General features: G+C 43.5%; 1 protein-coding gene across 2 annotated transcripts in view; it reads right to left on the bottom strand.

Annotated features, from left to right (window-relative positions):
- The window catches only part of CASKIN2 (CASK interacting protein 2), a 263,177-nt gene that overhangs the window by 61,802 nt on the left and 187,656 nt on the right, over positions 1-13,719 (bottom strand). For both annotated transcript variants that reach the window (XM_086930758.1, XM_086930759.1), the window contains 2 exons: positions 8,403-8,600; positions 7,714-7,835 (listed from right to left, as the gene is read on the bottom strand). In XM_086930758.1, the coding sequence (XP_086786884.1) occupies positions 7,714-7,835; positions 8,403-8,600 (320 nt within the window). The remainder of the gene's footprint in view (positions 1-7,713; positions 7,836-8,402; positions 8,601-13,719) is intronic.

The raw sequence follows: 13,719 nt of genomic DNA, 5'->3' as shown, positions 1-13,719 counted from the left end.
GTCAACAAGGGAAGGTTGGGATGGAGGATCCAGCCCCTAAACTTGAACATATCATCCGGTCTGCATGGCAGTCTCTTATGTGGGTGTTCTGAAAGCTGTAGAAAGCCGGTGTACTATCACTGCTGCCATTCTGGAGCAGTGTGGATTATCCTTGTTCTGTTCTTCACAAGATTGATGATCAACAATAGAAGCGAAGGTACTAGAGAAAATGCGTAGCCAAACTTTTCCACCAACTGATCAAAAGACCGTTCCCTGCCCTTCCTGGTTGGGAATACCTTGATGCACAATTTGGGCATTCGCTGTAGTCTGTGGTTTTTTTAAACATAATTTTATTGGTTTTATAGGACGTGTTGCAATATTAGAGTGCTTTAGCCAATGGTACATTCTGACATTGTTTCGAGCTTTGCGGTTATTACATTTCAGCAATATCTGGTCATATAAGTAACACAGGTACATCCCACCTTTTCTTATTGTACATTTGCTTTGTAAGATTTACTGTTGGCATTAGTTGTTACAACTATTCTCTTGTGAAGGAAACAACAATTTAAATAAATAAACAACTTTACATAAATACCCACCCTTCACCCAATTGACTGGCTCACCTACTGATCATGCGATTCGGCCCAGTGTAATACCTAGCATACGCAGAAATGGACTATGGAGAAAGTATTATGTTTTAGCTATAGCTTTCAAGATGAGAAGCCTAGCGTTCGGAAAGAGTATTTGCGGGATGACATACTACGGCTCAGCAGGAGGGGGCGGCGTGTTTTGTGTATCGGGGGCATAAAGGGGTCAAAAGCTTTGAGTGATTCTAACATCTTATCCCCGCTGTAGTCTGTGTTGATGAATAAGCCTATGTCCGAAGAACCCCATTCGTAAAACATATTGTACGACAGCACCTAATTGTGATTTTCTTTAATAAGACTGCTGAGAATATCTGCTTCTGCATTCTGGACTCCAGGTGGGCGGATTGCTGTGATGTGTAGATTTCTTGCAATGGACCATCTCCAAATTGTCTGGTCTTCTAGAAACAGCTCTGGACCTCAAGCCTCATTGATTGTTGATGTAATGTATTGTTGTTGTGTTGTCTTTTGAACAATCAGGAAAAATGTTGTGTAGCTCAGCAAAAACGGGTTGAGGGCCATGTGAACCACACTCAACTCCAGAAAAGCTGCTGCGGTAGACTTTCTTTTGCCGATTACTCTCCTTGAACCTGAACACTGTCCATATGGACTACCCAACCCAACTGAAAAATACTCATTTAGATGGTCTGAGACTGAGCTTCTGGTTGAATAGGAACACCATTAAGAAGATTAAATGATTGGTACCACCAATGGAAGGAGCCGGATAGAGAGTGTGAGGGAAGTCAATCTGTCCTCCCAAATGCCCGAGAGCTGACAATACTGGTCTTCCAGCCACTGTTGTAAAGGATTCATTTGGAGACAGGTGTTTGGAACAACAAAAATGCAGGATAACATCAAGTCCAGAAGTGATGAAATTTACAAGCCAAATGACGTTTCATCCTTAGAAGTTTCTGACACTTCAGACGGATAGAACACCACCACTCCTCTGAAGCATGCGCTTTTGCTGATAACGCCTGTTATAAATATTATGTTTTTTCCCTTGCAGTTATCCTCTTTCTTGCATTATCTATGACAGTTATTTAGATACGAATGTTGAAATATAAAATGTACATTTATTCACATCATTGCTTATTAAAATGTGATAATCAAGTCTGCTTGAATATATTTTTATATTCTATTAATCGAATTTTCTGTTCTGGTGATAGTTAAAAATAATTAGGAAGATGATTTCACGGAAGCTGATAAAATGAATTTCTCGTTTATTGTTTTTTTTTTTAACAAAGGGAACTGTTTCACAGAATGTAAGTAAGTTAAAGAGTGCCAAGGTCTTTTCTGTCAGTTATTTATTTTGAAAAGTTCAACAGTGAGCATATATATTATATAAGCTCAGAACAGTGCGAAAGGTAGAGATGAACTTCGTACCAGGGATGAAGAACAGAGGACATTCAGAACAATTTCATCTTTCTTTGCTGAAGGCGATCAGGCAACACTTAGTATTCACTTGGGTTTACTTGCCTACTCCTTCTGCAGACAAGAATGACTGACGCTGTTACTTTATTTGAACGCCGTCTTCATTATTCAGAAGAGGTATGCAGGTGTGATCCATCTATGAAACTTGAATTACGGCTTCGCTCTGGTGCTAAGGTTAATTTAGGTAGCCAAAGAGGTGACAGTGGGATTCTAAATATTGACAAAGAAAGATTTATGATATTACCAAAATGTTACAATATTATTTGATCTTCACACTCCTAGTGAATGTAATCGTTACTGTAATGTTTATATTCATATAGTTGTTTTTTTATTGTGTGCACTAGGAAACGATTTTGATTTTAAAATCATTTTTGAAAATGTGCTCCTGTATCCTAATGTTCTTGAACGAGTCTTTTCTTAATGAAAAAAAGGTTCGATTTCCACTAATTATCCCTCTGACATCTCATGGGATCGATCGTTACCCGAAATGCACCACACACAGATACTGTTCGGTGAGTTGCAGGGTGGTTGCAGTACAGCTGGCTTTCTGCCTCGGGTTCCCACATTGACAAAAGCCTTAACGCAAGTGGGTCTAGAAAGTCTGTAAACCAGCTGGGCTCTAGAGAAAATGTATCATATCTCTCAATAGGTGGGCTGTAATCGCCATAGACTTGGAAAGATTTAACAGAAGACTCAATTGGAAAAATACAGTGCTGGGTTGTAGTGGTGCTGGGATTCTTGAGGCTTTTATAAGTCAGTGATGTAATCTGGGTAGAGACATGCGTTGCAGCTACTGACATGCACTTAGAAAAGGTTTATGGTGCTGATTAAGGTTAAAGGTGAGACTATAGATTGGTAATGGGCATGGTCTACTGCAAATCTCAAGAATATGCAATGCTTTTGAATGTTGGGAGATGTACAAATATGCATTATGAAGATTTATGGCACACATCCAATGCAGCTGGGGGTTTATCTGGTGAAGTGGCAATCAAAATAGTTTCTTTAGGTACGGGTTTGTCTTCCTGAGGTCTAACATTGGATGATTTTCTAGCTTCAGTCCTGTTTGAACCAGAGCCAGAAAATAGGGGGAGTAAACTTCCTTTACTTTTTGATGTAAGGGAGAGGTTTCACTTAGCCTTTAATTGGGAGTGTTCCGAATTCTAAACAGAGCAACTTTAGATAGCATGGAGTGTCTTCTTTGGAGGAATAGATAGAAGAGGGGACTTGAACCTCAGAGAAAAACAACTCTTTACAAAGGTTCTTTGTGAGCTGCCCCTTTGTGAACCCTGCCCATCCTGGGGAGGAGGTTTGGCACCTCATTCCAGGATGTGCATTGTTTCAGGCCCCAGAGAGCAGTAGGATCTCGACCCAGGGGTCCAGAAACATGTCTGGTGGTGGCAGCTGAAAGCAGCCACTCGGCCTGAACATTAGTGGTAGGTTAGTTTTTCAGGGGGCATCTCTAAGATGCCCTCTGAGTGCATTTTTCATTACATCCCACACTGGCATCAGTGTGGGTGTAATGTGTTGAGAAGTTTGATACCAAACTTATCAGTTTTCAGTGTAGCCATTATGGTGCTGTGGAGTTCGTAATGACAAACTCCCAGCACCATATACTCTTAATGGCATTACTGCACTTACAACGTCTAAGAATGGACTTTGACACTGTAGGGGTACAGGACTCATGCACCTGTGCCCTCACCACTGGTATAGTGCACCCAGCTAGAGTGGTGACTGACCTATGCCAGGGCTTTGGGTTGTAGGCATGACACACAGATGTGTGACATGTAGGCTCTTCACTTTGTTCTGCACCAAAACATGCAGCCTGCAAAGGCAGTGTGAGTGTAGTGGTACAGGCCCTCTAAGGGTGGCACAATAAGTGATGCAGTCCTTGGAGGCTTCTCTGGTCACAGTGCCCTGGGTACCTGAGGTTCCATTTACCAGGGGCTGACCTGTGGCCAGAGATGCCAATTGGGTTTAGGCAGTTTTTAGGGAAAGAACATAGGCCCTGGGTACTGGATTACCAGAAGCCCAGGGCACACTCAGCCAAAGCACATAATCAATTCAGCAAAAAGTGGGAGCAACCATGCAGAAAGAGGGCACTTTCTCACAGCTTGCCCTTACTGGAGTGGAGAATGGAAGAAGGGGGAGATGGGAGTCACTGTTTGGAGGCCTAGCCTGCGGCAACATGTATTGTTTGGCCACCTTTTCTTTTTATGGTCTTCTGAGGTCAAAAATAACTCTTGATTGGGTTGTTGATAAAGGTACTTCTGTGGCTCATGAGGAGCTTGAACTCTCTTCTGCTGATAACATCTCTTGTAATGCCTGTACATATGATTCAGTTTGAGCTCCAAACAAAGTGGTGTCACAGAATAGAAAGTTTAAAATTCTTTGTTGAGCTTCTGGGTTTGAATCTGTCAGATGGGGACATGTACATCTTCAAAGAGCCAGGCATTGATAGTAGCACTGGGCAGCCATGTCAGGAGAATCTGCAGCAGCACTAATCACTTGATTAGATTCATCATCCGCTTCTGGAGCACCTTTAGAAGTCCTTTCTGTCTTCTCAAGGGACCTTCTGTAATAGTTGTAGCGTCTCCCAGGTACTGCCCAAATAAGGCAGTGGCACTGACTGATTTAATAGTAGTGGCTGGTGTTCCCAAGAATTGTCTGCTGACTGCGTCAATTTGCTTGCTTTCCTTCTCAGGCAGCACTGTAGAGGATGGTGACATGGGGTGGTATTTTCTTGCTGCAGCCAATGTAACAGTCAGGCAGAAGGTCTGAACGCAGGAAGAGAGGGTCCTGTTTGAGATGTTTTACCTACTTATACAACCGTGCTGGAGAAGACCTGGCTGAAGCTGGAGTTAAAACAAATCCATTACCAAATTCAAGTAGTTCTGGAATACAGCAAAGGATGAGCATACGATTGAGGATAAAGAGTTTTCTAAAAAAAATCACTGAAGTTTTGGTTGGACCATTAAAACAGGAATAGTCAATTTCTTAGCACCACTCATCAAGGCTTTTGTTGAAGGTGGAAATATCACCTATAGGAGATATGCTCACAGGTGGTGAATCAGGAAGGGTTGTAGAGTACTGAGAAACTGAAAACGAAGAAGTAGTGTATGAGTAGGTGCAATGAGATTTTGCTCTGGAGGGTCTAACTGAATGGTAATGTGTACTCCTAGATCACCTTCTTAAGAGTTCTAGACCTGGTTCTAGAAAATAGTAGACTGCTAGTTAGTGATACTGGGATGTCGGTAGAAAGCTGAAGCACAACTGGTGAATATAGTTGGTGGAGGTAGCATCAGAGAAGGAGCCACTGGAGCTATAGGCAGGGAAGGCTGTGGTGTTGCTGGTGGCACAGCAACCAATGATGTTACAGGACAAAGACCTGGAGAGGCCGCATGCTCAGAAGTGAGATTAAGCAGAAGGCAGAGTTGCCACAAGTTAGATTTCCCTGGATGGTGAATAGGTCCTGGAACAGTCAGTATGGAGTACGTGGAACCCTTCTCTTCAACTTGTGGATCAATTCAGCAGAAAGGCAGAAATATCTGCTTGGTGTGGAATCCCTCGAAGACCACCATCTCACCCCTTGTCCTCTACATTGACCTACCACTGCTCGATGTCAAGCCAACTTGCAATGACGAAGAAGTTGTGACTGACCCTACCTTTGATGACATGAACCTCAATGTCGATAAGCTATGTCTTTTATTCATCTTATGGGATCTCTGCCTGGACTCCACACTCTCCAGGAGGACCATGAAGGGGCTAGAAGGAGCAGAGGTAGAGGGAACACCCTCTCCACGTTTCTTAGGACTTCGCATCTCTGAAGGTCTTCCTGAAGACCATACAGCCTCTTTCTGTCCTTCAAAGTTCTTCTGGACTACTTGAAGAAATCACAGGTTACTGAGCAGTGAGACGGTAGAAGGCAAACAATACAGACATAAGGGTCTGATAAGGGCATTTTTCTGAAAAAGTGCTCTGCAATACCAAGCATGGGTGGGCCAATTCAGTGCTTTTGACAAATAATAATGATCCCCTGGAGGAGAAGAGCCATTTCTGTGAAATAAGTTTTCTAAGGCAAGGAAACCCCTCAAGATTAAAAAGCTTTGAAGAACTTCTCAGAAACTAACAAGAGATTGTGAACAATCTTTATAAAAACGTTTTCATTCTGAGCACTGCTCAGACAGAGGATCTCCAGACTGTCAAACTCCATGTGAGCTATCTTTTTCTGATGAGCTGAGATCTCTGAACAGCGCCTTCATTTGTCACATGCTTTTTTCTATGTATAAATAGCAAGTTTTATATCTCTAACATTAGTTTTGCAGTTAGAATCTAACATATTCATATGCGGCGCCCTATTCTACCATTAAGCATTTGATCTTGAAACAGCATCTTATTTTTCATTACATTTATTATGTGGGAGCATGCCTTGAATAACTCACCGACACAAAACCAGCAATGCCCCACACCTCATAGTAAATCTGCAGCTTTTATTTTTCCTGACATTGTTTAAGCTGATAAATGTCATAGTAATGACAGATGTAATATTACCCTTGATTTAAACCCTTCAAAATAACAGGAGAGGCAGCAAACATAGCAAGTTAATCTATAATACTATCGCAATCAAGCAACAAACTATTTTATAGGCAAGTACTTTTCTTTTGCGGCACATATCAATTATAGATTATTGTACTGAATTAATTGCCAAGCAGGATTTCTTTGCTTATGCATGTGGGTGTGTGACTGAAGTAGTGGTAAACAGCTGCCTTAAAAGAGTCTATGGCTGCTTCTTGGCTACCTTTTATATCTACATAATAATGCCGAGGACCTGATTTACAAAGGTAAACTTGCACTTTTGTGTAAGTTTATGATTGTTTGCTATTCACAAAGGTATTTTATGAGTAGTATCTAAGCGACTGCGGAGTCTCCACACATAAAAAAATAGGACTGTCCTATCTTTTTATGTGCAAAGACCACGCAGTTGTAAAGATACTACTAGTAAAATGCTTTTTTGGAAACGTTTACCTTTTGAATCAAGCCCTGGATGTGCCCCTCATAATCTGTGACCTATAAAAAAAATTGCATCTGAATGCATTTTATTGTAAGTTGTGAAATTACTATCTTGGGATGTTGAGAAGCACAGGCCACGGGGAATTGATCAGTCAGGGGCCAACAAGTCCAATTCTGGATACTGCCTATTAACCACGGACTTCACCTCGATCCTGAAAGAAAAGCATCACGAGAACTAGCAGCAGACGCATTCCACTGTGTACCAAGCTTCTGGCAGTGGCATATTATAGGCTTATGAATCTACATTGGCTGCAGAATTGTGTGTGATTGTTACACAATGCTGCTCTCTTTTTAACACCCACTTCTTAGTTTCTCTGGTGAAAAAACATAACTCGAGGCCCTCTGTCGAAAGTTTGCTGGGCAACATTACCGGAAAACATCTGGACTTCTGATTTTGAGCTCTTGCACCAGAAAAAAAAATTTGGTCTGCTAGATCTATTTTTTAGATCAAAGATCCACAAACATATGACACAGCCAAGTATTGACCACACTCCCTTCTCTGCCTGCACCACAAGCCCCCCCCCCCCCCCCTACCCCAATCCTGGTAGCCGCTGTCTTTCTCTTGTACGATCATCTCTTGTTGGGTGCCTACCTTTGCATTCTCGATCAGAAGGTTGGAGTTGTGCCCAGTGGTCCCTTCCGTGCTCTGCCCACTGCCTGAGCTACGGATGCTGCCCAAGCTCCCATCACTGCCCACACTGTTACGGTCTCCAGCTGCAAAGAAGAGAGCGAGACTGATTAAATCATAGACCGGGGGGCCACCTACATATCAGTGGAAGTGGGACAAAAGTAAAGTTTGGGGTATGCTTCCCTTACAACCTACACAAAGCTCCACGTTTTTTTCCCGAAGAATAAAGGGGTGGTCAGTTCCCATATTTATAGGCTCTGGACTTATCTGCTTAAACACACAATGGAACACAGAGGCGCCCATCCCAGGATGAACCTCATTTGGATGGATGAGATAGTAATGCAATCTCAAAATCCACAGCATGCTTAAACAAATACGACTCGCCCACACCAAACCCATTCCCTCTCTAAAGAACATCATCAGTAGTCAATCTGAGAATCCTCCAACACCCACTGAGGTTGTCTACCCCTTTAACTCAACAAAGAGACAGAGAACAATCCATTCTTTATCAAGTTTTCACAGCCCGCCCCTAACCCCCCCCCCCAAAGACTCATTAAGAAGTCACTCAAAAGAAAGTGGAGACCACTTCAACACACTCAGATGGTCCCCAGCTCCACTAGCAAGTTCACAACTGAAGCTACTAGCAACTTTACCCGTTTTGTCGGACATTCCATTGGTCCGGGGAAGAGTGAGCTGGCAGTACGCAGGAACTCCAGTTACAGGGATGAGCTGATGAGGGTGGTCTGCCGGTGCAGGAGCAGGGGGCACAGGTCCCGAGCCGTAAGATGGAGCCTTTGTCAGACTGGGTCGCTGCTGAGCAGGTGCTGTGGCACTGCGCGACAGGGTGGAGCCTGAATATGGGCATAAAGTGAGCGGTTAAGGCTATGTTCACTTACTCTGTTTTTCTTGATTTCACCCCTGCCTTGCCTGGGCGTTCTGGCAGGGGAAAATGTGTTGGAAGCCCCCTCCCTAACTCAGAAGCCCTTAGCTGCATGGACCACCAGGTCACAGCTTTTAGGTGGTAAAGACAGCAGAGACCCTGCGGTCTGAAACAGAGCTGTTCTTGCACATCTACAACATTGCTTTAGCTGGCAGGAGCCGGACGATTCATAGTTGGGCTCCCACTCTGCCACTCTTTAAGTGTGCCCACCCCCCAAACAGACTTCAAAAACACACTCAATGTCTCTAGTGCCACCATGTTTACCCTACATTAATAACCATCAGTACACATTTTGACACATGCCTGAATCCACTATCAAACGCTTGCCTGCAGAAATCCTAGGACAAGAACAAATGAACTGTCCTATAAATTACAAGTGGGAAACAACGTTTGCGAGGGTTAAGAACTTGGAACGAAATATTTAAGATCAATTAAGTATGGGCTAATAATTTTTACAGTCGTAAACAGTCCAATTCAGAATCTGTAAAAGCAAAAATGCTTTTTCCATATATAAGGATCCCATTTTAGAGACTACTAAAATGGGTTTATGATCCCCACACTGAATCAGTATTTAGAAAAGGCATGTTGTAGGTGTCTCTCCTGAATTGGTCTAATAGGTCAAGGAAATGTCCCATAGACGACTTACAGGGGTGTTCCAAATGTGCTGACGCTTGTTAGCTTGAACAGATAGTTCACAATAAAATCCACTTGCAACATTGAGGGGCCGATTACGATGTTGGTTGCATCACAACTGATCCGACTGACATCTTTACATGCAGTCCGACCGCTGCATTATGATTCGGCGGTCGGAGGGACTGACCGCTGCCTTTCGGGCAGCAAGCGGAAAGTAATCCCGTACAATGAGGCGGTGCCTGCTCGGGCACCGCTTTAGGATTAAGATACATGTTTCAGGCAGCCTTTCAATGGCGGTCAGACGGCCATTGAAAGGATGTTGGAAACGAACTTTGGGGGCCCCTACTAGGGCCCCGTCCCTCCGCAGCCTCCACTAAGAGGCCTGGGGGGAATCTGTGGTGTCCCCCAAACTCAGATACCACACGTGCCAGGCACCACATGGTGCCCGACTCATGATACATGGATGATTTGGATGTTTGTAAACATCCATTTTCCTAATGCAGGTTATGCAGCGGCCCTTTTCCAACCGCTGCAAAAGCCGCATTAGTAAAATTGATGTTTACGACCTCCTCATGGTCTGGTGCATCCAAGTTCAGATTGACCAACCGACTACTAGTAGGCCGGCTTCCATTCCGACACGATGCCAGTCGGATGCATCGCAATTAGGGCCTTAGACTGGCGTGAACAAAGCAACTTTGGGGGTATGCAAGCAGATCCTTGCAACATTCATAAGTTTAAGCAGCAGGATCAGGCGGCCATATCGAATTAGGGGTTAAGGGTGAAATTAATTTCCAAGACAATTTAGTTTCAAGTCGACTGGAGCTTGTCGAGGTACCAGTATAAAAGCCAAATCTTCAGGAACAGAGTGGGAATGGTTAGAAAAATCACTAATCTCGTTTGATGAGGGACAGAGATGCTTTTTACTTTGTTCTTATTCTGAATAAATGGGAAGGGACTTGAACAGCTGACAAATTGGATTTGACAAAATATTGTACTATTCCAAGTCAGGAGTGAATACAGAATAGATAGAAAATATAACTGACATAGATAATCGATATTTGAATGTGCAGTCTCTACTAATGCGCTCGAAATAAAGAAATATATATATAAACAAGCTGAAGCATTTAACAGCCACTGTGAAAGGTCTGGTCATTGTTGTAGAATGTTGTAGTTCCAGAACGGATTGATAATCTAGCACACAGCTAATGAGGAGAAGAAGCTTTCATAACCTGCCTCGTGTAAGAGTTTATTTTAAATGTGATGCTTCGAGAGAGAGAGTCGTTTCTAAGTTGTCTTACATAGCTTTGTCTGATGATCTGTAACGGTGCCTGCCTTTTCTTTTGAGGGATTGGGCTAGTGAACTTTGCCAACAAGTGGCGATAAGGCCCCGGGCATTGCCACCCACATCAAAGGACCTATCACAATCGCTCCATCAATCTGAATCAGTGCAGCTGGATGGAGGACCCATCTCTCTCGTAACATCAACAGCACTAAGCTCCCTCCTTTAATAGCAACAAGACCCCCTTCCGCCTTTGTACAGCAACAGGTTTAATATGGGAGGAGAGAAAAGGAACTCTGGGGAGGAGAAAGTGAGGGTGTCAGGGGCACAGCACTGATGAAGGTCGAGCCACACATGCGTCTGGGTTTCAACTCGTCCCAGCATCTTGGCTAGTAGACGTGACATCCCATTACTCTAAATGAGTCTAAATAAAGGAGAACTGGCTCAAAGAGCAACAAATAGCAGACAAATCATGTTCCTCTGGTTCCACTTAAAGCATAAGCAACGAGGGGGCTCTGAAAATCAATACACCCATCAACTTTACCTTTGGTCCATTTGACTTGCCTCCTTCATACACTATACAGAATGAGCAGAGCAGCGGGGCCAGAGTAAAATTACCCACTCGGTTAAACAAATAGTGGTGCTAAGAGAACTGGAAAAACCTCGCCTGATGTACCAAAAAAAAATAAAAAAACACTTCAAACCCAAACTGCAACAGTCCGACATCTAATACTCCACAACTAGCAACATACCGCGGAACAGCAGCTGCTTGGGAGTCAACAGCCCGACTATCAGGGATAGAAGAGGGACTGTTGGATACCAGTCAATAACTCATCATGCTGCTGCTGGGCTCATTCATCCGCAGCATATGACATACCAAGATACAGCACTGTAACATGGACTGCACATGGAAAGGAGTTTACGGCACGATTTAAGAGCGGTTTACATCATTCCTGACTGACAGACTGAAAAAGACCTCACAATTACTGTGAATGGTTTGTGTGCCTTGGCACAGGCGCCAGGGACCTGTGATAGACTGCTGGATTTATATATGGCCCGGCTGCAAACACAAGCCTTGACGAACCAGTTCACAGCTTTGTATATTTTTGCCAAGAATAGTCAAGTTCATTTCGAACTACAGAGAGCGATGGACAAGGAGATAAAGGCCAATCGATGGAGGGTTTGATCCAATTAAAAAGTAGCTGGCAGACGATTGGTTAATCCTAAATGAACCTAAACAAATGGGTCATGCTGTCTGGTTCAAAGTTATACCAAAAAGAATCTGAGCTGAAATCTCATTAACGTTCAAGATCAATAACTGCTTCGGCTCCAGCAAACATTGCCTGAGGCCCTTTACAAGGTTTAATTCGTTTTTTGTGGACAGAGTAACCTGCACCATCTCCTCAGCCATTGCTGCATCAAAGTTGTATTACTCCGATGTAACATTTTTTGCTCTACTAATTGATTTCTAGACGAATGATTACAAGAGGATGAATAATTAAACCCCAATTAGCACTAAAAAGAAAGCTAGATGAGTCTACGTTGTTGCCTCGGGGTCTAGAAAGAGCCTTAAATGTGGAGCAGTTGATTCTGTTTTTCAGCACTCATGATTTATTTCAAGTACCAACTTAAAAATATTGACCTATGATTAGAGCATGCACGCTATGAAAATGATATACCTATTGGTGTGTTGTATTAAATACCGTGAAATGGAGGCACAACGAGAAAATTAGAATCAGGTGGCGTAGAAATCAAAGATAGCTGAATCTATTTGTGCAGCCTTTAAATCTGCACGTGGACTGCCCACTAGCAGCAAGAATGTGGTTTGAGCCGCGGAACTGGACGCATAAAATAATTGACTGAACTACGCTTCGATGTATAAAAGTGTGATGTGCAAAATATGCCTTCCTCTCCCTAGGAGCCTCTCATTAAGCGTTTGTACTAACACTCAGGTGTAAAAACAATCCAAGGTAGCGGACTTCTCCCAGACGCACATACAAGATCTTTGGCTTCAGAATCAGCCTTTCTAATGAATTTCTCAGAGGTGAATGAATGAATGGTCGACTGGTTGTCTGACCGAGGGAGGTCCCTTCTGCAGCCCTTTGCAAAAGAAATCACTTCTTAGCATGCCTAATGGGATGTGTTTAATGCTGACCGATGGCAGGGCTTGGGGTCCTCTCACAGCTGTACCCACGGCAAAGTAAGGGGAGAGACGGGGTCCTGCGGAATAGAAGGGGCAGGGTGATCATACACTTATGAATAAATGGTGAGAGCTTAATTGGTTCTAGTCAGGGCCACTACTAAACGTGGGTGGTCAGGCGGGGAGTGAATTGGGAATTTAAAAAAAAAGAAATTAAAGGGACTTCCTGAATGCTGTAGGGTGCTGCAGCCTCTGCTTCTTCTTTTCTGCTCCCAACAGGAAGCTGCCAGCCTCCCATAAACCTCTGTCCAATCAGAACGCTGCTAAGGCAGAGTTGTGATAGGTCTGAGTGCTGTAGATCGGCGTTCAGACAGGGGCTTGGAGGCTTTGCATGTTTGTCACCAGGCTGTGTAATGCAGCATGGTGAGGCAAGGGGCAAGGTGCAAAGTGGGCAGGACGGATTGGCCAGCCCAAGAAGACCGACCAAGCAGTTATGCGCACTTAGGGAGTGTGCTTAACACTCCTTCCCCTGCACTGCCCAGCCCCACCCGCCCTTCACTGCACCTAAGCAGGAAGGAAAACGAAAATGACAATAACTTAAGTTGTTATAATTTTCGTTTTCCTTTTTACAGTGTGGCGATGCTCCTTCGCCTTAGCGGAAGAGCCGCCACTGAATTGATTCAACAAAACAACAAAAGCCCTTTGCATTCCCTCAAGGTCTTCAACATGCAGATCTATGATTGTTTATGTATGTCCAATAACAGGGAATGTAACTATGTGGCTAATTCTAAGCTATTCATGAAGGCTCACTTTGGAATGCACACCCGTGTTAATTGTTATAATAATAATAATAATAATAATATTGAGCTTATAGAGCGCTCAGTAACGCCATCACGGCGTGTCCCCGCGCTGAAGCTGTCATAGGAAACAGCAGACAAAGACCAGGATCTATGCAATGTATAGATGTGTTTTAAGCAA

This window comes from Lissotriton vulgaris, chromosome 7 (genome assembly GCF_964263255.1).
Source record: "Lissotriton vulgaris chromosome 7, aLisVul1.2, whole genome shotgun sequence".
NCBI classification, from domain to species: Eukaryota; Metazoa; Chordata; class Amphibia; order Caudata; family Salamandridae; genus Lissotriton; species Lissotriton vulgaris.
This window is presented reverse-complemented; position numbering and strand designations above follow the sequence as displayed.